The sequence below is a fragment of the Vidua macroura genome, chromosome 15 (assembly GCF_024509145.1).
Source record: "Vidua macroura isolate BioBank_ID:100142 chromosome 15, ASM2450914v1, whole genome shotgun sequence".
In the NCBI taxonomy this organism is placed as follows: domain Eukaryota; kingdom Metazoa; phylum Chordata; class Aves; order Passeriformes; family Viduidae; genus Vidua; species Vidua macroura.
The window spans coordinates 1,843,589-1,869,396 of NC_071585.1; the positions used below are offsets into that span (position 1 = coordinate 1,843,589).

Here is a 25,808-nt window from a genome sequence, read left to right on the forward strand (position 1 = left end):
GTTCTAAAGCCATGGAAAATTCTTCCAATTCCCCATCCAGAAGCCATGTGACACTTGATGTCTTTACATCCCCTGGTCTCTGATTTTTGCTTTCCCTTTCCTCTCCTCTTGCTGCTTCTCCTGTCATGTGTGACTGCAGGTTGTGGTGTGTTCCTTCACCAGGCAGGGACCTGCAGTGCCCACTCCCCATGCCAGGCCCTTGGCAAGCAGCAGCTCTCCAAGACATAGGGAGAGAAAAACAAAAGCAAGTTTAGGCAGACAGTCCTCCTCTGGAGGAACTCCCACAGGTTCCCTCCTAAAATCCTGTTAATTCTCCAAAGCACCCCTTTGACACAGCATCTGTGGGTCTACAAAACCTGTCCTTTCTCCTTCCCCCCGCCCCATCTGCCAGGAGAAGCCTGTACTTAAGGAACCACCCACCACACCTAACTGGTGATAATTAACACCCAGGCATGAGAGCAGCAACTGGAACACCTCAGACTTACCACGATTTGGGTTTGACCATGTCTCTGAGTGAAGTGTCTCTGCTTTGGAGCACTGGCACCCTGCTTTCAGGCATTACTTGTTCCTTGTTCCTCATCCCCCTGTCCAGATCTCATGACTGTCAGGCATTGTGCAAGCAGTGGGTGATGGGGACCAGCACGTTCTGCTCCAGCACGACAAATGAGGTTATTTTTTTTCCCCAGCATTTCAGCTATAAATAATTGAGCATTTAAAAACTTCATTTCTGCCATGAGACTCTGGAGGAAAGGGTTCAGATCTGGTATACATATATATTTTTAAGCAGTGAGAGATTGATTTGTGCTGCTCCTGCCTGCCTGACACCTGCATTCGGTCACCTCAGAAAGGCTCAGCCTGCTCCTGCGAAGAGGAAAAATTGCTGGTTCCTGAGCAGCCCTGCTGCAATACCTGTGTGTGGGGAGACAGAGGTGTTCCAGCCCTGCCAGTGGCACTTGGGAGAAGCTTCTCTGGAGCAGCTGCAGGACTGTCTGCCCAGGGCATCCCACAGCAGAGGAAATGCCCAGGGTGGCCACAGCTGGGGTGGGAAGGGAGCCCTCTGGGGGGCCCTACCCATGGGAATGGGCTCATGTGCCCCAGGAACGGGCCCACATCCCCGTGGTGGGCGTGGAGCAGCCCCCACACACAGTCCAGAGTTTTTCTGTGTATTACGTGGCTGGTTTCCAGGGAGGAATAACAGCTTAGAGCCTCAAGGCCTTTTAACTGGTTCTTCCTGTTATTGCTTTCTGAAAATAACAATAGTGGGAGGTTTATGTTCCTTCTCCTTTTTTCTTAATTCCATCCTTTCAGTGATGTTACAATTGCTTAAGTGGAGCTTTCCCTGATGTGATGTCAGAGTAAACTGTGTGGCAAAATTACAGCCAGCTGAATTAGCACTGTGTTTTGTGCTGCTCTCGAGCGTGTGCAACTATTATTAATTTTCCAGTGCCTGCGTGGGTAGAGTGAAATCCTTCCACCAGCTCCAAACTCTCCAGTTCTCTCCATTTTCTGGAAAGCACCAAGACCTGTCCAAGGTGCAGCACGAGCTCTTGGGGTGACCTGAAGTGCCTGACATGGTGCCTGCAGTGCCCTACCCACAGCAATGTCACCTATGGGTGAGCAGAACTATGCTATAATTGCCCATACATTCCCAGAAAGATCCAGAAATACCTTCTTTCTTTTTATCTAATGTAGCCATATACACAAGATGAGTGAGAGCCTTTATTTCTGGGATGCCAAGTCTCTCTGTTCTGCCCACACCTTAAAACCATGTAAATAAGCTAAAGCAGCTCCTCATCCCCAAACTAGAATTTCCTTGAATTTGCTTAAACCATTGGACAGAGTGGGTTAAGCAGAGAAAGGACAGGAGAAAACACATTTATATTCTTGAAAGAGAAAGCCAGGGCAAGGCTACTGCTCTCCTCATTGTCACCCACAGGCAGGCTGGACGCATCCTGATGGAGAGGTGAGGTGGAGTTTCACATTTCTGCCTCTGTGTCAAGTGTGCAGAAATAAATCCTCTGGAGAGCTGAGGGTGATTGCTCAGAGGCCTGGGAAAGCCCCAGACATACAGTGCAGGACACATCACTGAACCCAGCAGGATACTTCATAAGTCAGAGTTCTCTCTTCCTCCCTCACATAAGAAAGAGAAGAGATCAGCAGAAAAAAGTTGCTGGGCGTGATGTTCCTGCTCTTGCTACTGTACCACAGGAGGTGGGATTTTATCCTGGTTAAAAGGGATCCTGGTGAAAGGATTTATTCACGTCTTGTTAGAAAATGCTGCCCCATCCTTCCCCTGCCCCAGGGTACAGACACAGTGAGTGGCCGCTTGTCCATGTGGACATGCTCAAAGATGGGGAGGAAAAATGTTTTTTCCTTGATGACTTTCCTCCCAGTAATCTCAGCTGCTATTTGTAAGGGCAGCAGATACTACAGCCTCAGACAAAAGTCTGCTTTTCAAGCAATGATGTCCCTTTTTATAATAAAGGCTGCCAACTCCCAGAAGTGATAGCTCACAAACAATCAGGGAGAGGACAATGGGAATGCTCTTTGAGGTGCTGCGCAGAATAGATCATCCACTGTACAGCAACAAATCAAATTTAGGGAGAAAGAATTTGGAAACAAATTACCAGCAAGATATTTCAAGCTGACAGCAATTTGGAGCAACTTAGGTCTGTCTGGTAAGAACTGTATTCCTTTTATTTCCCTATCAATAGCAGCTACCTTATAAGACTGGTTTCTCGTTGATAATTCTGTCTGGAACAGAAACTCCTGAGTACACTTAAGTTGATAACTCTCTCTTTGATCATATTTCAGTAGCAATGCTTTTCACCTTGACAACAGAATTTCTCCCTTTGGATGAAGTTTCCATGCCTAAAAAGCCACATGGGTGTGGGATTTCCAGGCTCAGGGAGCTCTGGTGCACTGCAGACAGTGCTTGGACTTGGGGCTGGGAGTGGCAGGGAGATGAGCTGGGGGCAGGAGCTGCAGGGATTGGAGCACTCATCTGCCCTGCCTCAGTCTCCCTGATCCTACAACAGTACAGAAACTGCTTGTAGGTGTTTGTCTTTATGGGAGAGGGATAATTCATATCTGCTACTGGCACCTCCTCATAAATGCTGAAACAAGAAGGATTATGGGTGTTTCTCCACACAGCTTTGCGTGCCTGGAGGAGCAGTGAGGAGCTCCGCATGGCATGTGCGAGTTCAGGTGTTCCCACGGGGAACACCAGGAATGGTGCAGCCACAGGCTCCGTGTGCCCCCACTGCCCTGCACTGAACGGCAAAGGGGGCAGGTGCAGCTCAGGTGCAGCTCAGGTGCCAAGGGGCACGCTGGGGCAGAGGGGCAGTCGGGACTGATTCCACCCTGCACATAGAGATGTGATTTTCCAGCACTGGGGACTCATCTCGTGCTGACAGAGGTGCTCAATGTGTTAATTACGGAGGGAGGTCATTAATGTCCATCAGCAGGCGGGGAGGGGACAAGACTCGAAGGGAGGAATGTGTTGGGGTAGACTGGAATGCAGCAGTGCTGACATGCCCGGAGCAGGAGAGACATAAAAAGAGTGCACTAGCCTGTAATTTCCCTGCAATTTCTCCTCGGGAAGTAATGAAAGTTTACGACTAGTCGTGGCAATGCCCGTGTCTCTCTTCCAGAAAGAGGTAGATAAAAATAGTTTAGAATCACACTGAGAAAAAGAGAAATTTCACATTCCTTTGAAAACTCTTTGTGGTCAAGTGCTCCCAGCCCACTTTGGCCAAGTACTTAGTAAGAGGGATGCCAGCTGTGGCTGACAGTCCTTTCGGTTGCCCTCATGAAAGCCAAGCCCTGCTCATCTGCTGAGCAGAGTGATCGGGCTTGTTTAATCTTTAGAAATAAAAATGAAGGGATTTGTGCTGGTTTAGCAAAGCCCTGGCTCTCCTCGGGGGCTGTGTCAGCCTTGGGACAGGAGGGCTCTTTTTCCTTTTCTCCATTGCCCCACTTGCTCCTTGGGGCTGGTTTTGACCTTGCTGAAGCGTCACGATCCTGCTGAGCTTTCAGGGAATGTGCGAGGGTTCGGTGTTCCGGATGCAGGGTAAGGTGCTGTCAGCATGGGGTTTGTTTCCTCCACTGGCTTCTGCTTTGTGTCTAACATTTGGGAATAAATTATCAGGAGGCAGGAAAGCCTTGATCCAATAATGGTTTAAATTTGTAGCTTAAGTTGTGACCCTTTAACACCCCAAATTAAAATCACCCAGCACTTGTTCTGCACTGCATACCTCCTGGATTACAAAAGCAATTGACAATGTGATTTACTCAAGCAGTGCCTTAGAAACTAAAATCTTTTTGTCTGTTCTCCACAGATATGAAATACTCAGTGACGTAACAGAGGCTGCATTTAAAATGAAGAACCTTTTTCCCCTGTGCCCTTGGCTAAGCTCTCACAGTCCCACCTCTACAGGAACCACATTTCAATGGTGCTGTACACCCCTTAGTCTTTACAGCATTTTCGGATCTTTCCAGATGGAAAGTGCCATAGAAATGTAAAATCTTATTAATTAAAGGCTGAAATAGATGCAGTGTGTGGAGGTCAGTGACTCATGCAGGAGGATTCTCAGGCTTCTGCTATGCATTGCCTCGGGGCGCTTTTTTGAATGTTCCCTTCTCGGGGTTATGACAGTTTATTACACAAAGGCTGTGCGAACCTGGAGGTGAATGCAAACTACTCGGGCTAGGAACAGCAACCAGTGAACCCAGTTCATGCTGAGCCTTTTGGGATGGCATAATTTCCCCTCATTACAGTTTCTGCCTGTTTTTTCAGGCAGCACAGGCTCCGTGCTACAGCCCCTGTGCTCCTGGCCATGCTGGTGCTATAGATTGCTTCTCTTTCTGGAGGGCCCAGGAGCATTTGGCAGTGCAGGAAGAGAGTGTTTCACTTAGGATCCAGTGGCTTCTCAATTAGGAACCGGGGCATGTTTCTAGCAGACAATTTTTCTTGGCGAGGGTGGCAGTGATGGGCAGCACAGCCCTGGCACCAGGAGCATTGTGGCTGAGGCTCCCAGAGAACTAGTTCTGACCCCAGAGGCACTGCAGCATCAGCTGGGTCTGATCCCTGTGCTGCCAGCAGTGCCAGGGAGCCCCAGTGTAGCTGCAGGTGTGCTGGTAAATCCCTTCTCCTCCTGACTGACTGAGGCTTATTTCACCAAGGCAGGTGTTGTAGTCACAGCTGAGGCTGTGTACCTGCAGTCTCCCCAGGAGCACCGCATACCAGCATTTCCAGAGTCCATTGCATTGCCCCAGGACACGGGAATTTGGTTTCTGGCTGTACACATGCTCATTCCAAGCTGGATATTGCAAGACAATCTTAGTTCTTTATGTGTCCGAGCCCTGAAAAAGGAATGGTGATGCCTCCCAGCTGCATGGAACGCTGAGCTGAGCACTGGAGAGCCCCCAGGAGTTGGTGCCAGGCCCTCATTCTGTCACTTTGCTACATTGCTGACTTCATCAGAGCCTCCAGTCTTCGAGGGAGGCTGCATTTTGGGGTGTCTCCTACAGCAAAGCTCATCGGCTGCGAGTCCCTGCCCTGCTCCTGCCCCTTGCTGGCAGCCCAGGGACAGGAGGTGACAGGGCTGTGCCCGGTGACTGCTGCTCGCAGTCACACAGCTGGTGGCACAGCATGGCTGCCCTGGGGCTGTCCCCACCGCCCAGCATGACATCAGCCTGCAGGGAGCCTCAACCGGCTGCTAGTTGAACTTGGAGAATCCTTTAGAGCATTTGGAGTTTTTCCTCTCTCTCTTGGTTCCTGCTGCCCATTCAGCCCCTCCGGCAGGACCTTCAGCTTGCCATTACAACACTCTATATTACTTTTCCTATTTTTTTTTTCTTCCTTCTGTCATCCTTCTCAATCCCCTCACCACCTCCTGCTCCAGCAGTCCTGTCTTTGAAACTGACGTGAGAGGTGCAATGCTTACATCTTGCAAATAACTAAACAAAACCACTTAAAAAAAATCCCCCAAAACAAAACAAAACACAAAACCACAGAGACCAAACAAGGATTTTGAAATGGAGCACAAACGGATGCATGGAGCAACTACTTCCCTTCAACAGCATTGTTACAGAAATAGAAAATCCAGAGGCACATCATTTAGACCCCGTATACACTGAGATTGACAGACAGTGGAGCTCCAGCAGGTGCTAGATAAACAAGCCCCTTCCTACACAGACCCAGCCCAGGATTTACAGGAAAATGCAGCTCCCCTGCGCTAGCTACACCCACACGGCATCTCCAGGTGGCCCTGGCCAGGGATTGCCCTTGTGCACACACCTAAGGAACAGGGCCAGGCTGCCGGGAGTGCGCAGCCGCCAGACCCGCTCTCCTCTGCTGCACCTTGGATCGGACGGGAGCATTTGCTGATTCTACACAAACAACCTCCCCCAGTATCGGGGCGGCCACCTCACCTCTCTCCCTGTCCTCTCCCCTGGCTTACCCTGCATTTTCACCAGTGAAAAAGGGCAAGAAAAACATTTTAAAAACCACCAGGAAAATGGGATTACAAAACCACAAACGCTGTTACAGGAAGATTTGAGGTCAAGCAGCAGACTTGTAACTCATTTCAGAAAATGCATTAGATTTCAAGCTGCCAATGACATGGGGCTGGATGGGAGGTGTGAGCTGCTGTTGCTGGGTGCCTGTCTGAACACTCCCTGCATTTTAGTCTTGTTGACAGAGCCCAGTGCTGTGATTCAGAGAGAGCTGTTAATTAAGAGACAAAGTCCAATCTCAAACTAGCTGGCTCTATTTTTACATAATTTTATGTTTTGTTTGCTGAGCCTTTTAACTCGCTCCATGAACCAACAGAGCTGCCAGCTGATCTCCTACTTTTCCCTTAACTTTTCAGTGGTGCAGTGCAGAACATGTGATTCTCTACAACTTTGGAATCTGTAGGTTTAAAAAGGATTTTTTTTTTAATCTGACATTTTGTCCTGAAAGGACGTGAAGCACACAGAACTGCCGAATGTGGAAGGCACCACAGGAGGCCAAGACATGATATTAAAACGAGTAATGAAAGAAAGCAAGCTATTGAAGTGTAAACTCCATTTTTACTGAGAGTACGCTACAGACAGAAATGAGTAATTTGGATCCCTGGTGCAATTGACACCAAATATTAATGGTTTGGTATAAGCAGGAAACACAATGAAGTTAAAAAATCTGTTTTCCACATATTTCCATACGAGAGTCTATTTCTTGAGGCACTGAAGACGTGTATTTTTTTAATAACCTGTATCTCAGTCAGTTTCATAATTACAGATCTCACATTCTTTAGACTAATTTCACTCACTGACAAGGCTGGGCTCTTGATCCCTATTTTCTTTCTGGATTATAAAACAACAGTACTCTGCTTACTTCCTTGTCTTGGATCCCTTTCTTGGATTAAACCTGCAGGAAGGAAAAATGCAATCTAATTCCCTGCAGGACACAGTGTTCCAGCAGGAAAGTCTTGTAGGAATATGGCAACAATGGGAAACACAGCCCTGCAAATCCCATTGAACCAGGATCTGGAGGAAAGGCACAGTCCTGACCACGGTGTGGTCACCTGTGCTGTGACACTGACCTCGGGCCAGGCCCTCACTCAGTTACATACCTTGAATGAATCTTCCTTGTAGGTTACTCAATCTCTCTTTTTTTTTTTTTTTTTGCTTAATAACAAAGGATGGAGTGTGTAGATTCAGGTATTGCAGAAGTGCTGGCAAATGAGTCATGAAATGTATTCAATTTACTCCGTTGTCTTTACAATCCAGTACAAGTGTAGGTTCTTTGGAGAGATTTGTATTAAAAACCATCTCAAAACACACCACAGAAAGTCCCAGAGTAATTTGTTGCAGAGTGAAAAAAATCATTCTTTCTCACAACACGCTCATTGAGACTTTTCAAAGAAAACTTTGAAACAAATTACCACATAAAGACAACTTTCTCCACCTGCAGACCTGCCTCCGTAGGTCACGGTTAGGTTCCCAAAATCTTCCTCTCTTCTTAGAGGGGTTCCTGTGGCCCTGCTTGTACTCTGGGATCTCCTCTCACCTGTAGTCTTGTTATTAGAGACGTTTGGATGAAAACAAGGCGTTTCCTAAAAGCAGCAGCTCTCAGGAGGGTGAAAATATCTGAGTTTTCAAAACAAAACACCAATTCAGAAACCCAGGGGTAACCCATAACTTTCCCTCTGTTTCCTTCAAAGCCCTGCATCCATCACCTCCCCTCTCTACAAAGACCCTCGGTTAGCTGCGCTCAGGAGGACAAGGCCAGATTTTAACGTCGAATTTGTTTATTCTACCTCAATAGTGCCATCCTAAGAGCCTGGGCTGGGGGCGGCCGGTGGAGAGCTGTGAAGGGAGGCTGCCCGTCGGCTCACGGGGCGAGGGGGACAGGGAGCTGTGCCAGGCTCCGCTGCGGAGCCTGGGCGGTTTTGAGGTGCCTGCCCGGGGTGAGGGGAGCCCCCCCGTCCTGCCCGGGGTGAGGGGAGCCCCCCGTCCTGCCCGGGGTGAGGCGGTCCCGCCGTGCCCGCTCCGGTCCCCGCCGTCCCTCACCTGCGGGCGGGCGGCGCCGGCAGGGCGCGGGGGCGGCGCGGCGGGCGGTGCCGGGAAGAGCGGCCGGGCCGGGCGGGGAGGCGCCGGAAGAGCCCATTTCCTCCGCGGGACGGGACAAAGCGGCGCGGCCGAGCGCAGCCAGGGCGGCCGCCACCATCCCAGCCCAGCTCTGCCCCGGTAAAGTTGCGGCTCTCGCACTTGGAAACTTTTGGGTGCCAGCCGGGTCGTGCTGCCGCGGGGCCGGGGCGGGGGGGCAGAGGATGGGAGCGGAGCGGGCCGGGCCGGGCCGCGCGTGGGGAGGGGGCCGGGCCCGGCTGGGGGAGGCTGCGCTGCCCCGAGCGGCGGGGCCCGCGTGGGAGCGGGGCGGGCCCGCGGTGTTCGGGGCCGCCGAGCGCGTTCTGCCGGGGGAGAAGCGCGGCCGGGCCGCTCCCGGCGAAGTTTCGGTGCGGCGGGGCGGTGTCCAGGCCCCTCCCCGCGTGGCCGGGGCCGCCCTGGCGCCGCTCCCCGGCTGCGGGTAGGGCCGGGCGCGGCCGGGAGCCCCCTGGGAGCGCTCCGTGCCTTTCGGGCCCGCGGTCTGTCCGGGCGGCGCAGCCGAAGCCGGAGCGAGCCCTCCTCCAGCCCCGGCCGTGCTGCTGATCCCATACACGGGCAGCCGGGAACACCCCGTGGCCCCGCCTGGCTCCGCCACGTTTTCTGACACACACCGCTAATCCCCTCCTGTGCTGGAAGGCGAGAGCCTCTCCTTCGCTGACAGAAAGTTTCGTGCTACTTTTCCCAAACAAAAAGGAGGGAGAGCGCATCCGCTCCTGGGTTATGTGCGGCCCCTGTGTCTGCTGCCTGTGGCCGTGGGGTCTCTGGGCAGCGTGGGTTATTCATTGCTCCTGCCAGTTCAGAACGCTTAAAATATTTCAGACCGAAAGTTTGCAGGAAAGTGTGTGTTCCAGCTATGTTTAGTGACGAATCAGATGTGAGCAAGGCACGGCTCCCTGCCTGTGTGTCCTTGGCTCGCCAGCCGTGCCCGGGCGGTGTCTTCTGGCGAGGGTCATCGATCGCTCCCTCGCCCTGCTGGGCTGCGAGCCCCATGACCGCGTCCTCAGCCCAGCTTTCGGAGTTGTGACTCCAGGCGTGTCTGGACTATCTGTATTGAGCTAGTCTGGGAGCTCTCTGCTGCCCTTCCCCCTTTGTTTGGCCTTGTCTATTGTTTTTTTGGGGATGGGAGTTGTGCAGAAGGTGTTTTCTGGGTGCTTCAGTCACTTGTGCTCTAGTTACTGGTTTCCTGTGTTTTTCCTGCACTGGGACTGGGGAGGTTGGAGAGGCTGCACTCCTCAGTCCCGCTGGCTACACCAGGTTCTTGGATTGTTTAGTTCAGTTCCTGGGTTGGTTTGTAGGCAGGATTTTGTTGATGAAGGTGAAAGCCCAGCTCATTTTACGCTAGGTGTAGCCTTTGCTCTGTCTCGGGGCAGCAAGGCCACATTAAGTGTTTTTGTTGTACTTATTTCACCCTTCTGAATCGAAACATGTTGTTTGAAAGGACATACTTTGATGTTGAGTCACTGTTCATCATTTTCAAAGAAGCAATTTCTAAAACATCACAGAAATGTTTTGACTTTTCTCAGTGGAAACAAAGGTTTAGTAGGTTTTGTTTTTAGAAAGGCTTTGCCCTAACCTTTTCCATAACAAAAATTGTGCCTTCAGTATTTACGGGTTTTTTCAGCCAGCTCTAATAATAGGCCTCTGCATTGGAGATTTAAAGTTTATACAAGGTGGCCGGGGGGAGTGCAGTGGGCAGAGATTAGAAATCCTGTGCTCAAATCGATGCTTTAAAATACAAATGTAAATACTTTCTCACAATTGATTTTCAGGCTTTGAGACATCAGCATTTCTGTGCTGATATGTGTCAGGACAGACATTAATGTGCAGCTTCTTCGTAGGGCTTCTGTTGGTCTAATAAATTTAACTGGAAGATGTAATAGAAGAGTAATTTGTGTTTTTTCAGCAGCATGAATATCTTCTTTCTGCAGCTGTAAGATGCAGAAACTGATCTTGCAAAGGAATCCACATTAAGTAGAAATGTTTATGAGCTGGAAATACACTTTTGTGGGACTTCAGGCCTGCCTTGAATTTACATCTGCTGTTACTGTTTGATTTCTAAATGGCCTTTCTTATGCAGAGAACGAGTTAAGATCACAAAAATACTCAGTGGCCAAACCAGCCTGCTCGTCATAGGTGGACAGTGGGGCTGCTCTGGAGCGAAGGCCCACGTGGCCGTGCTGCTTCTGTTCAGGACTTGCTGGGTTCTGTTTTACTGGTTTCTCTCAGCTTTGCTGGACACCAAAGGAAACGTGGTGAATAAAAGAGGACTGAGTGTCATTTTGTTAGGACAGTACCTTATGAGACAGTCACTCAGCATAATGATGAGTCACAGACTGGTTTGGGTTGAAAGAGACCTTAAAGCTCTGGTTCCACTCCGCTGCCGTGGGCAGGGACACCTGCAGGGAAACCCTGCACCTGCTCTGAGCCCTTCCACCCTGGCCTTGAATGCTTCCTGGGATGGGGCTTCCTGCTGGTGTGCCTTAACTGACATCACTCAAAAGCTTGTGCTGCAGAACTTCAGTGTTGAAAGTATGACCTTGAGGAATGGGATCTGTTACTGCTCTGGGAATTCACCCGAACTGTTCTACAGCTAATCTGGAATAGCTCTGTTCAGTGAGTTTATAGCTGGTGTGTTGGTTAAACAGCATTGCAGCTTTAGAGAAAGTGCAGATGTTTGATAATTACTACTTTTAACTCCATACTATTTTAATCCAGAAAATGGGATTTAAAATAGAGCTACCACAAAATTGTATGCTAGCACCCTGACTGGATGAGCTCCTCTGGAAAGACAAGCCATGAGAGTGGCCTGCTGTGTCACGAAGCAGAACTGGGTGCAGATGGATTACTGAGGTGAAGGAGTTGCAGGAGGAATGAGGTCACTGCAACTGGAAGTGGGATTGTTCTCCTCTAGTGACTGAGACTCCTTATCTGCTAGTCACGGTGAGAATGGGTGTAACTGTGATTTCTGGTTAGTCCAGACTCTTCTGTTGGCAAATCTGATACTTAAATATGATTCGTAATTCCTTATGACTGATGGATTTAAAGAGCTAGCTACCCTTTCTCTCAATATGATTACATATTTTTGCTTGTTAATCCCAGATGTACTACAGAAAACATCTGTTAGTCCTTTGATATGTGTTTATAAATATCTCTGGTGGAATTAAAGGAGTAACCTTTTTTCCCCATGCTTTGTGAAGTGATAGAAATTATTCAATACACAGATCTAAACTAACACAGTTTGCAAAGTGAAATTCTCCCCCAGTCTAACGTTCCCTTCTGTTACAATTTCTCTAATTTACAAGGCAGCTGCTTATTAATCAGTTAGACTCCCAAGAGCCTCTTCTGAAAGGCTTTAAATTCAGGGATCAATGCCTATATCCCGGGCTTATCTGAAGCACTGTGGGCAGCAGATCAAGGGCAGGGATTCTCCACCTCCTGTTCAAGTGAGCCCCCACCTGCAGAGCTGCCCCAGCCCTGGGCCCAGCACAGGGAGGAGCTGGAGCCAGGCCAGAGGAGGCTCCAGGATGAGCAGAGGATGGAGCAGCTCTGCTGGGAGGAAAGGCTGGCACAGCTGGGATTGTTCACCTGGAGAGGAGAAGGCTCTGTGGAGACCTTAGAACCCCTTCCAGTGCCTAAAGGTACTCCCAGGAGGGCTGGAGAAGTACTTTGGACAAGGGATGGAGGGACGGGACAAGGGGGAACAGCTTCACACTACCAGTGGGCAGGGATAGATGGGATATTGGGAAAAATTATTGGCTATGAGGGTGGGGAGGCCCTGGCACGGGGTGCCCAGAGAGGCTGTGGCTGCCCCTGGATCCCTGGCAGTGCCCAAGTCCAGGTTGGACATTGGAGCTTGGAGCAGCCTGGGACAGTGGGATGTGTCCCTGTCCATGGCAGGGGTGGAATGAGATAAGCTTTAAGGTCCCTCCCAAGCCAAACCATTCTCTGATAAACTCAGGGATGGAAAAAGCAAGCATGAGGCCAGCTGTAGCTAGAGGAGTAACCATTACCAAGGCAGAGAGTGGAACAGTGCCCATGAAGCCAATCTGGAGGCCAGTTGGTTCTCTGGTTAGCTCTGTTTTAGTGCACGGAGTGGCACAAGAACAGATGAATGTTGATATTACAGCCCGAGAGTGAGTGAAACTCCTGGTAGTGAGGGGCTTGAGAGCAAAGCAGACAGGGAGCTGGTGCCAGTGTGGCAGGTAGGATTGCATTGGGCATAATGTGGGATCCTCAGCTTGTGGTGTGCTGTTTTTCCCAAAGAACACCCAGTTTCTCAGCAATCAGTGCCCTATTATGGAATAGATCTGCATATGACTGTATATGCTTAAGAAGAATTTCTGTGTGGAGATGATGTTGAGCAAATGAGGAGTTGATGTGGGACAAATGAGATTTTGGTGCAAATTAGGGTAGAAGAGGCACTGTTGGTTCACCCTGTTCTAAAGAGCCTTCAATAGCTAGTTTAAGGAAGAGGCTGAAACTAATGAGCTTAGTAGGTGGCTAGGTGCTGAAGGATCAGGGGAAGAAAAACTTTTTTTTTTTTATAACCTGGAGGTTAACTGAGGGGAGATTGTAGGCTCCACAGTTCTGTCATTGCTGTTGTTCAACAGAAGGTCAAGAGGGCATTTAGGTAAATACTAAATTTGTGGCTTTTCATTTCAGTCACTGAGTCAATGCTATCAGGAATATGTGGCCTTGATGGCTTGTGTGGTTTTCCATGCTCCGCCCTCCACTGCAGTTCCCGCTTCCTCGGGGTCTCGGAGTTTTCATTCACTTTATTCTGGGCACTTATAGAGGTGACAGCTATGCAAATCTAAGGCTCTAGGAGGGAGATTCTTTTTCTATATATTTCTCTGGTTGATACAACCTGAGCACAGGAGATCCACTTAAATAAATGGCCTGCACAAGGACTGCACTAACAATGTAGCTTTACAGAGCCACAAAGGTCAGTTGAATTTTTCATGTAAACAGGGCTGAGCTGTGTGCCTATAAAACGGTGTTTAACCTGCGTAACACTGAGCAGGTCAGTATTCATCCTAGCAAAGTGCTCTTGAGATCTCCAGCTGAAGCTGTAGGTGGGTAAATGTTTTTTTTAATTGACTGGAATATTGAATTTAGAGCCAGTGTTGTTGAACAGCAGAGGACAGAGCTGTGGTTTGCTCAGAAGCAAGGAGGTGAAAGTGGGTGTGAGTGCAACTAATCAAGATGTACAAGCTGCCAGTTTTTGCCCTCTTTCTTGCAAGTATGTCCTTGTAATGTATACTTGTAGAACGAATCTCTTTTAGCATGGCTTAAAGACCTAGAGTCTTGCTGCTCAATGCTGAAGCATTGCTTCTGGTCCTGGATAATTCATGATGGGCCGTGGAGGTGTGTGCAAGTGACACATCTCATAATAACTTCACTTACAAACCATAGTGTTCATTCCAACCGGTACCTGGTACCCAGGTGTTTTGGAGTCTAAGCATCCTGAAATTTCAATTATTTATTAATTTCAAAGGTGAGAAGTTGAACAATGAAGTGTAAGTGGTGCATAGAGGGCTTGATGTGTTCTGATTGCTCTGGCTGAGAGGTCTGTCCTGCTGTGACCCTCATCAGGAGATTTTGGTTGTACTGGTCCCATCAACTTTATATTAGTCTAGCCCTTGTCTGAGGCCCTAAGTTACACGCCCTTCACTTGGTCTTGGCTGAGCTGACTGGTAGCAACAACTGAAGGAGGGAATAAAGCAGGAGCTCTGCTTGTAGCACTTTTGAGCAGTATCCTCTAGCTCTTTGATGCCTTTGTGGAGTGATGGATGCTCTAGGATGGGGTTTGGTGTCTCCTTCTGGTTCTCTGGTTGTAATTACCGACCCCTGCCACTTTTCTTTTTACGGATCCCTGCAATCATTTATCATCATTTATGTTCCCTCCCTCATATCCTCCCCCACCTTTTTCCTGGGTGGTGGCAGTGTGTAAAGCCATCCCTGAAAGGGAAAGCAACAGGCGGGCAGTAAAACAAGCAATAAAACCATGAGAGAAGAGCAAACAAAGTAGCATTGCTTCCCTGAGGTTCTCTGCCAAGGTCCAGCAGTTTGGGAGCTTCCTGACGCAGGAGTTGGAGCCTGGACTGGCTGTTCTGCAGATGTGTCCAGTGGCCACAGTGGCCAGTGCTGGCAGGAGGCCACATGGCCTCTGGCTCTGACAATCCTGGCTGCAGGTGCAGAGCAGCTCTCCTGTCATCGTGTTCAGCCAATGGCTTTGTGGCTTTTAAATTTAGAAACCTTGTGAGTCAAACGACTTCAAACAAGCTACAAGTAAAATGCAAGATTTTTTGGAATATTTTTTGAGTGAAAAGGAAGAATCTGGTTTGGCTCTATGACAGGCTCTGGACTGGTTTAAATGTTGGTACAAAGTATGGCTTTGTAGTTCCTGCCACTTCCACTCTTTGGAAGATGTGTTTAATTAGAAACCATTACCCTTGCAGCTGGAAACATATTTCCTGAGTAACATTAAACAGTGCATCCTGAAAGTGGAGGTGTAGAGAAGGCTTTTTGGACAGTGGGCACAGCCTGTGTTTGTTAATCCATGACACTTCACTGCTGGTAGAGTTCTCAGTCACAGCCCTCTGACTTTGTACAGGTACAGAGAAGAGTGCAGTATGATTGTGAGCAGGGGGGTTTTCCCCTCTCTCCTAGCTGGGGGTTAGGGAGAAAAAATGATTACACGAAATCCAATAAGAGCAGCACAAAAAAAAAAAAACCTAGAGGGTTTATTTGTAGCAAAACAGAATAATGCAGATGACTTGTGCAGGGTTCAAAGCTTATAACCTCAAGGAGAAAAAGTTAATTTCTGGTCTTTATGCATCAGTACTTCAGCATCAAGTGTTCTAAGCTGGTTTGCTTAGTTTACAGAACTGGTTAAGACAATTTGAATATGATTATTTGATTAGCAGAGTATTATTGTGGGCCTAGGGAAAAGTCAGTTGGTGTCAGTGAAAGATGCAGTGTTCAGCAGAACCAGAGGCAAAGCACTGGTGCAAAGCCTATGGAACAGGATTTTTTAGCTCATCAGGTTTTTGTTCTGTAGGTTTGTCATGTTTCCTGTTCTTGGGGGTGAAGAGAAGGGGTGGAGAGAGAAAAATGCAGTGACTTCTTTTTCTTAAACCTAATTCATTCATGTTGCTTCTGTGGAATGTGGGTGGGACAGTGGATTTTTTTTTTTTTTTTTTTTTTTTTTCCCGCAGAAGTGGCTTCAATTGGTCATCTATCTGTGAAGGCAGTGACTCAAAAGGATTCCTGCCCAGGTAGGTCATGGTTAGCTCTGGCTACCATGCACTGTGGTGCGCCCTTAGTGAGTTTGTACTTGACTGAAGGTGGTTATGGCTATGTGGGAATTCTGGGAAGTATCCAAAAATGTATCACATCACATTGTTTTTGTTATGACTTGCTTTGCTCTTCTGGAGAAGCTGTGAAATTCTCACCTGTCAGTGCCCCAGTTCCAGTGTCTGCAGCCTTGAGGGGATGGGGTGTCAGAGCATCCTGCCTTAGTGCAGGCACTGAGAGGTGCTGCACTCCTCCAAGCCATGCTTGTGCAGCCCATCCGTGGTCAGTCTTTCTTCTGGGGTTTGTTTTTGTGAATTCCCCCTTCCCCCTCCCAAACTCACAGCTGGAGCTGCAAGTTGAGACTTGTCTCAGGGCATGTGGTGATGGTGCAATTCTTCCTATCAGAGGAACTCATTGTTTATAGCTGAGAGACGTTGCTGAAGGTTGCCCTGAGCATAAAGTGAAAATCTCGGCCTCGTCACCTGTGGGGTTTGTTACTTTGTCTTTAAAAAAACCTGCTTTGTAATTTTTAGATAAGACTGACAGAGTGTTCCTGAATCAAAGTGGCGGACTGCAAAAGGACTTCTGAAGGGTTTTTCATAGGAAACAGAAAGCATTTTACTTTGAAGAGTCTTTACACTCATGTTCTCCTTTTGCTTCAGTAGGTGCTTCTAGTAGGTTTTGCAAAAGGAGAAAACTGGGAAACTTTTCCCATTCTTAAAACATGGAAGTTTTTGTTACGTAGTCCTTAGTTGCTGCTGTGCTGAGCATGCAACTGGGAAAGAATATGGTATTTAGTCTCTGGTAATGCAAGTCTGTCCATTTGCTCCATGTTCAAGTAAATTTTCATCAATCCCCTAATTATAAGGAGTCTTCTTTTTTTTTTTTTTTTTTTTTTTTTTCCAAAACATGTGTCAACTCCAACAGCTCCATTATTTGTGGACTCCTGACAGTTTTAAATTGCTAATGAAGGTGTAGATTTCGAAGATGTGGTCAGCTAAAAGCACTGAAGGGTATTGCATAACAACATATCAATTTAGGAATGAAAATGCAATTTGAGTGGGGTCAGATTCTGGTTATTTCTGACTCTTTAGCATAAACAGCACTTTTTATTGCAGGTTGAGTGCTGAAGAAGATCAGAACAAAAATCCCCAGGTTTTCTTTTCCCTTTATTGCTGGCCATCAGTGAGGTTTTGCAGGCTAAGCAAGAAACAATTTTGCAGCTGTGGCAAATTCTTCTGCCAACTGATAAAGTGGACTAATTTATAACAATTTTTGCCACAACTACACGTTAAATAAGAAAAAGGTTATCTTGTTAAAAGGTTGCCCCTTCTTGCATTCATTGTTAACTTAAGGTTGGTAATTGGAACCTGTGCTGATGTAGTTTGGGGTTTGAAGAGCCATGCTCTGAAGCCAAAGCCACAGCCTAGTTATTACATCTGCACTGACTGTGCGTCCCTAGGGTCTGAAATGTGTGCTGTGGTTCGGAGAGTGCCAGAAAGCTGTTCTTTAATTCTTTCTCAATGATTTTAGGGAAGCTTCATGGAGTTTTCTGCCTCAAGAGTAGAAAGAGGTTGGAAGGACCCTTGGTAGTTGAGTTCAAGTGGTCCAGCAGATGCACAAGACCCTCCTGTGTCTCCAGGCTGAGCCCCTTTGTTGTGTTTCAGTGTGAACCTACAGTTTGAGCCTACAGCTTCAGTGTGAGAGATGTGGCTGAGTAAGGGCTGGGTTTGGGAGGTTGAAGTTGCCATCACTGCAGGGATAAGCTCCTGAGAGATGCTGCTGTTTGCTGAAAATGCAGGTGGTGTCCTTCTGTGTGGCCAGAGCCTCGCAGTGCTGACCCACAGGGCAGCTAAATACAGCAGTTACAGATCCAGTAGTTACTTGTTGTGATTTGGGAAATTATCTTTCATGGCGTTAGTGCAGGTCTTCAGCATAAAATGCACAAACATCCATGTGAAAGCAGAGTGAGTGGTTATTATTCATAACAGCAATAACTGGCTGGTCATAACGCATCCTTTTTTTTCCAAATACAAAGTTTTGCAACCAGAATATAAAAATGAATCTTAGTTATAGAGGATATCCTCTTTTTTAGAAAGAGCATGTGTGTCTTCTAAAGCACTCTTGATTCCCTGTCAGTCTTCTTTATGGAGTTGGGATCATGCATGAGTTTTGGAAACTGAAAACTGCAGAAATGAAGTGGAAGTTTGGTACGTACCAGGCTATCCATCTGAGCAGTTAAGTGGGTATAAGCCTGAATTTGGCTCCTGTATTTCTTTCAGGGTGTTATCCATAAACTGGAGCCTTAGTGTGACATAAATAAGTCACTAATTGCTTGTGCTGCCTGTGATTTGTCTTCCATGCACCTCCTTTCTAGATCCTTTGTAGTAAAACAATTGTCAGAAAGAAAATGATCAGAGCTGAACACTTGCATAACTGGAGGCAAGAAGCTGCTGTTGGCACCAGCATCTCCCAAGCAAACATTCTATTTGCCATTGTGAAATCTCTGCTGAGGTCCCAGGACCAGCACAGTGAAGCTGCTTGTGCAGAGCATGCCTTCATCCCCTAAGCAGCAGCTGAACCTCAGTGAAGGAGTGAAAACCTGGAGTGACAGAGCATGATCCTGGTTCTTACTGAAGACGAATGGCTTGAATCCCCAGCACTATGACAGTTTGGAAGCTGCTAGGAGATAGCACAGACTGCTTGGGGGAGAGTGAAGCATCTTCATCTGCTGCTGTGTCCCTGTGCCCCTGTGGGCTGGGCTGGGCACTGCTGCCACAGGGAGAAGGTGAGGGGCTCCCTGTGGCTGCTGGCTCTGTGGGGAGATAACAACCTACATGGGAGAGAAAACAGAGTCAGGAATTTCCTGGATTTTTGTAGGGACACTGGATCAGGTTTCATCTCTCAATTCAGTAGCAAGGTCAAAATATGTGGAGAATAGAGAAGCATTTGTTTGTTACTGGCAGTGTCAGGCTGTCTGAGCCTGATGCCTCTGTGGGTCTTCTCCACAAGAGCAGCAGAGAAAAAATTATGAAAGCAGATTAAGAGACCTGGAACTGGGATGGCACTGGTGAGGAGCAGGCTTATCTGAGCCTGAATATCGTCTTTTTTCTTGGGTGGTTACTGTAGTTTGTGGAAAAAAAAACCCTAAACAGAAGCTGTAGCAAAGTTGAATATACTTGAGTGGTAGGAAATTGCATCCAGGAAAACAAGGTCATTGGTTTCTACAGAAGGTTGCTTTATTCAGTGAAGTTATTTCCCACATATTTTTCCATGCTTTGTATAGATACTACACTTGAAAGTTTAGTAAAATTGTATTCAATGAAAACCAAGAGTTTGGGATGAGGTGGAGGTGATCTTACCTTGACACCAAACTGGACATGGCCAGTGTATCCTACTCACACCTCAGAACTTGGAGGCACTCCAAAGTTTAGTAACATGGACACAGGCAGTACATCCCACCTTTGCCACCAACACCTGGGTCTCATAAGGCAGGTTCAACTCAAACTCATCCTGCACATACAAATAGGAGCTTTGCCATAACATGACACCTGAGTTTGTATTAATATTTCAGACTGTGAAATTCTAGCAGTAAGGATTTAAAATAAGGTAGTATCTACATGGCATTTATGGTGGGGGACAGGATTTGGTAGCTGAGCAGATGGAGTGTAAGGTTGAAGGCTATGTTAGAAGAGGATGACTCTCTGGTTTTGGTTGTGTATACTTGATGTTAAATAAAAACAGCTTAAATAAAGCCTGCTTAGATCCTCCTTGAAAAGCATCACATACACCAAACATCCTTGACTTGCAGCTATTTGTCTGCTGAGTGTTGCTTTATTTGTGGAACAGGGGAGACAAATTAATTTGGAGACTGTGAACGGAAAGAATGCAACTTTTTATTTTATGGATACTCCTAGGTATATGAAAACCAGTTTTGAATTGTTGGTGGGCCATATGAAGCCCCAGTATGTGAGCTGAGTTTTATTGAAGTGTGCCTTAATCTCTTTGAAAACAAAACTGTTCAGAAGGTTTGTATTAATGGTGTGTGTTGGATACCCAGCTCCTGAAGATCTTTGCTCTCTTGTCTGCCACCTTCAGCAGGGGTCAAGGATCCCTGCTGGTTGTCAAGTGGGTTGGGTATTTGGGTAACACGCCAAGCAAAAGGATTCCATTGGTAACAAGGGGTCTGGTTCTTTTTCTGTCTGGAAGATAAAGCTGGGTCATTGTGTTGTGAATCCCACCATGTTCCATCCCCACAACCTGGTTGATAGAGTCATTGTGCAGTACAGAATGTCTGGAAGCATGGTAGGAGACCAGATTCTCATATATCCCACTCATTTTGAATGATAGAAAGAAGCTGCAAAACACTGCAGTGAAATACCTCTTGCTGCTCCTCGGCACACTGGCCCTGCAGGATGGGGAACAGCTGAGGAGTCCAGGAAGGGTGTTCAGATAGAGAATGTCCTCTCAGGTATAAAATGTTCTGTATTAGGTATTTTGGCTAGCTCAGTGCTGGAATTCAGCATGTTGTCTATTGTGCCTGGCAAGGTCAGCTCCTCTCTGTGCCAGTCAGACTATTCCTTGAATACTGGCTTCCCTGAGAAAAACCAAGAAATCAGTGAGTACAGCTAAAAGCTTTTAGAAAGCAGCCTGGCAGGAGAGTTAAAATGTGAAGACTGACAGCAGATATTATGTTAAAGACTTTTCAGGTAGCACAAGGTGGTGAGACTGAAGCACAGGAGATGGGCAGTTACTTTTTGCTGTGTAACCCAAAGAGATTTACCCTTGCCCAGGAGATAGGGTGACTGCAGGATGGCTTGGTACAGGGCAGGAGGAATGGACTCACTCAGTAGTGTCTGAGATACAGCCAGCACTGCCTTCGTGTGTGTGTGGGAGTGCAACCTGGAAAAACAGGACCCTGAGCACTTAGGCCTTTTTGTGATTCGTTGGGGTGCAGAGCTTGCTGTTCATATTGTGCTCCTTCATGGGCTTTTGGAAAAGCCTTGGGTGCCTTCAGGGCACTTCTACAAAGCAGCTGCAGAGCTGCATTCCTCTGCTTGCCAATATCTAAAAATTATTTGCATGCCAGTATTATGGAAGTAAGTATCTGAAATTATTCCTAAAACCTTGAATTACCAGTTTTTGAGAGCACTCAGACGTTCAGTTGTGGCTTTTGGAAGGAGCACTGTGTGTTCATCACCCTTGATGTGCTCCTGGCAGCCCCAGCAGCTCAGATGTCCCTCTGCTCATCCTTCTCTCCAAGCAGGGCTGGGGCCTGCCCTGGGGGGCACTTCAGAAGCAGAGTTCATCTCCATGCTGCTCCCTCCCTGTGCAGTCCCACCTCCTCCATCAGGACAGGAACCTGGGAAGGGAAGTTTTAGTTACCAGCTTACTCTGAGACTGAGCTCCCTGCAGTGGCTCACCCCATCAGGCCTCTGCCAGTGTGGGTCTCTTTGGGCAGGGAGAAGGGCAGTAGGATGGCAGCAGTGGTTGGTTGAAGCAGAATAGAGACCTGTCCTTAATCCTTAGCTGCTGATGAGATCTTGACTGTTTGTAGAAAGCAAGCAAGAGTTGTTCAGGGGTGATTCTGCTTGCAGATGGAGCAGAGCTCTGAAAGTGGCTTCTTTAAACCCCTGTGCTTCCCCTGCCCTCATGTTCTTGCAAGTGCACTAAGCCCCAGTAAGACACTGCATTACTATTGAAATCTCTATTGCAATAATGAGCACCATCATGAACAGGAAAATAAACCAAAGGGTTTGCAGTTAACGTGCTGGGCTGGCGAGCATGGTTAGAGGTTAGAGCTTCACATGTCTGAGCATCAGATGTGTGGGGAGGGCATTCCTGCTCCCTGCAGAAGCTCTGCTTGATGCTCAGTTTTCAGTGGCTCCTGGTGCAGCTTGGCTGTGGCATCCAGCTTTGCCATGTGTTCCCACTGCAGTGGCTTTGCCAAGGGTGCCAGCTGATGGTGCCATCTCCCCTTGCCATAGAGGTATATGTGGTGGCACAGTGAGCCAGATGGGCATCTCAGCCCACCTTGCAAAAATGGATTTCTTTCCCTTCAGCCAAATCAGTCCTTCCCCATCTGGTTAATCGCTCAGGCGTGGGGAAAGCTGTGCCAGTACGGAGGGGGTGTGATGTGCAAACGGGAATGAGTTCCTGGAGGGGTGTGGGAGGATGAACATTGGTCCTTAAGCAGCTTTTCTGCTACTTATGAAACCACAGGCTAGGCAACCACAACTCCCTGTGCAGTGGTGGTGTTCTATATATTCCTGCACTTGAGATTCAGCACCGCTCACTCTTATGCCTGTGGTCCGTGCTGCTTTGTCCTTTGAATTTGTGGGGCTGGGGCATGGAGAACCTGTTCTATGTCAGTTGGGCTGTCCCAGCTGTCAAACCAATGCTGCACTGCTCTGCTGTGGGTTCCTCTTCCAGAAGAGTCCTCTTTCCCTGTAGGTGTTGGAGTGACTGCAGTGGAAGTTGTGGTGTGCTCTCCAGGAGCCGAGGATTAAGCACTCTCCTCCAATATCCCATGATGTAGTTTGCTACCTGTTACCACACTTGAATTCACTGAGGGAGAGCTTGAGCAGTCACAGGGAAAAAGCAAGTTCCAGAGAACTAGAGGGAATCACAACAATGCTATACTACAGCCCTGACAGTTGTCCTTTTATCCCCTAAACCCATCTCACCCATGTGTTGGTAACCTATAGCCTGTTCCTGTATTCTCCACAGGTTTAATTTAATTGAATAAACATATTTATTGCAATGTACAAACGATATCCAAGCCCTTGCTGCCAAACAGGCTATTTGATATCAAGCTTTGCTTTTTAGATAAATTTCAATAGCACTGCTACTAAGTGGTTTTTATAGATCATTACTTTTGGCCAATTCATGAACTATCATACTAACGTGTTTTCAGATGAATTGCCTTTATTATCCTACTAATACAATTAGTGTATCTTCTCATGGTTACCTCGTCCTGCACATTGTTTCTGCAAGAGGTGTAACAGCTTTAACTGCATAGAAAAAGCCTTTCTTTAGAAACCTGCTGGGCTTTCCAGAGCCCTGGCTCTGTTTCTCAGAAACCACAAAGGTTGTCAGTGTATTTTTCTTGGCTTCTTATGTAGGAAGCATTTGTGCTGAGCTGATGGGGAGGGAATAAACCAGTGAAATTCCTTGTGGAGGGTGGGAAGTTACCTGGGGGTGAAGGGCATTTCACAGCATGCCCTGTGCCAGCATCTGGGCTGTGGCAGAAGCCAGTAGGTGAGTGAAATAAAAAGGGGGGTGATTGAGAGAGAAGGTTAATTAGTGAGTTCACAGTGGTTAGCGATTGCTGTCAGAGTTAGGGGAGGACAGGAGGTGACCACCTTCCACCCCCCCATGGCTCCTTGGGGGCTCTGGAGCTGGGAGCCTTCATCTGCACCCACTGGTTTTTCAGTGCAAACCATCAGAAGGGTTACATGTATGTGAGCATTGAGCAGGCTCATTCTAGTCTCTCTCTCTTTTTAAGCTTTCAGCTTTTAAAGTTTTTTTCTCACAGCAGTGGGGGCACTTGGAGTGTGGGTGTAGTGGGGAGCTGAATTCAGCTGGGTGAATGCTCCTGCCTTGCACCTTGTGAAGTTGTACTTCAGTGTGTCAGCTTCGGTCAGCAGTGCTGGAGCGAGTTCTCAATCTCTGCTGTGGTGCCCATGGTTTGAGAGCCCCTGGCATGGCTAGGGAGCAGCCCTGAGCCAGGCAATGCTGAGCCCTGGCCGAGCTCCTCCAGTGCCCAGAGCTTTTCATTCTTCCCTGGGAAACAAGCAGCCCTCCTGTGCACAATTAGCTGTTGGGGTCGGGAGAGAGCAGTCGGTTGTTGGTACGTGTTGTAAACATTGTTGGTTACCAAAATTAGTGCCTTGCCTCCTGCTTTTTAAAAATAACGGGATGTTGTGCTCGTCTGGCAGCTTGGGGACATCTGGTGTGTCAGAGCAAAGTGACTTTTGAGATGCTGTGCAGGCAATGCCCTGGCCAGAGAAAGATTAAAAATATCAGCAAATAAGCTTTAAAATTACCTCAACAGTAGGTGTTGAGGAAGATGGGTGGACAGAGATTTAGGAAACCTATTTATCTTCCTGACTTCTTGAAAAATAAAAAGTTACAAATATAGGTTTAGTCTTATCTTGAATTTTGAGGTCAGCCCAAAGCAGGAAGAGCTAGAATCTATTATGTCTGAAGTGATATGAATTGGTTTTATGGATCTCCAGTACTTTAAATCTGTTTTTTTAACTGAAATTATTTTTCAGTTTATTCTTTTGTTGTAATGTGCAGCATCATAGTGTTAACCCAGTGATTTGTTGTAGTTCCTTATTTTTAGTTCTGTTTTTTTAGACTGCTGGTCTCACCAGCAGAGCTGTTTTAGTAGTTTCACTCAACTTTTCCCACAAGTATGTTTGCTGTTCCGTTGGGATGTTGATATAAAACTGTAACGGGAAGAACGGCTCAGTGACAGCTTTGAACAGATCTTTTCATGCAAATCTGCTTTTCCCTCCTATGCAAATGTTAAGGAGAAGTGTAATAGATATGTAAGCTGTTAAGTATGAACCAGCTGGATTTTCTGGCTTTGTGAGGCCTGTATTCACTCCTTTACCTTTGTATTCCCCAGAGGTGAACTGGGTGAAGGAGGAAGGTGTGTGGATGGGGTTAAACCTGCCTCCTGCTTTGGTAGAGCCTTTGGGCAGTGACTGGTGGTGGAGCTGAGGACATGGGCAGCATCCAGAGCTGCTGAAGTCAAGGGGCTCCTTTCTGCTCCCCCAGGCCTTGGGCTGTGTCTGAGAGCTGGCCCTGGAAGAGAGGCGACGCAAATTGGGCAGGGGGTACCCATCTTCATGGGCAAAGTGCCCTCACTGCCTGTGGTCTTTCTTTATTGCTCGGGGACCACCAGTGAGTAACCCAGGCACTGCTGATCTTGTCATTGCTCTGATAAAACAGTGAGGCTTTGTAGTAGGTTTGTCTGTGGGTTTATTTGCTTTTGGTTTTATTTTCTAACTAAAATGTGCAGGTAATATCTATATATTGTCATAATATTTTCTCCAACTCATGCCATTTGAATCAAAGCTGATGTTTCTGGAGATGCTGTAACCTTCACTTACACTAAGTGGATGTTTTGTGTTTAACAGGCTGCATTTTAGTTTATTTTAAGATGCATTAACAATAAAAAATTGTATTAACGTAGCTCTTTTCTTCTGGCAGAAATGACTGCTGTCACTGCAGCCAACGTGAACTTCAAATGGGACCCCAAAAGCCTGGAGATAAGGACACTGGCAGTTGAAAGGCTGCTTGAGCCTCTTGTTACACAGGTAGGAAAAAGACAAGGTAAAATAAAGTCATAAACACGAGTGCCTGTTTTGGTGTTTTAATTAAGTCACAAAGCTTAAATTCTAGGTGTAAAACCCTACAAACTAGAAAAAAAAGTCTACAAGCAGTTTCTTTGCTCAGTTTCATTGGACAGTCACTAGCCATGAATCCAGGGAGACTGTGCTGCTTCAGCACCTGATTAGACACAGTAGTTACTAACATGATTGAAATGATGTTCCATGCCTACACTTTGTGCTGGATTTGTGAATAAAAACTTCTTTCTGTGTGGTGTATATGCCCCAGTGGAAAGCACTGAAGAGCACAGGAAGGCTGGAGCAAGTCTTGTAAATGAGAGCTGTGTGTATTGAGTGTTTTGGAAATTCTTGGAAGAGACTTTCTAGGAGGCCTGGAAGAGAAGGTACACGGAGACAGTTCACTTGTTGTCTTCAGCATTGTTTTCCTGGAATGTGAAATGTCTAAAATGACAGAATGAGCTGGACACAATTCCTGCTAAGTACAGATGGGAA

The 25,808-nt window shown here is 47.3% G+C and overlaps 1 protein-coding gene across 1 annotated transcript in view; it reads left to right on the forward strand.

Annotated features, from left to right (window-relative positions):
- The first annotated feature begins 8,650 nt into the window (after nt 1–8,650).
- Nucleotides 8,651–25,808, forward strand: part of CTNNA1 (catenin alpha 1) — a 117,961-nt gene continuing 100,803 nt past the window's right edge. Inside the window, exons 1-2 of the mRNA XM_053990875.1 lie at nt 8,651–8,736; nt 25,177–25,283. Coding sequence (XP_053846850.1) covers nt 25,179–25,283 — 105 coding nt within the window. The 5' untranslated portion in view covers nt 8,651–8,736; nt 25,177–25,178. The remainder of the gene's footprint in view (nt 8,737–25,176; nt 25,284–25,808) is intronic.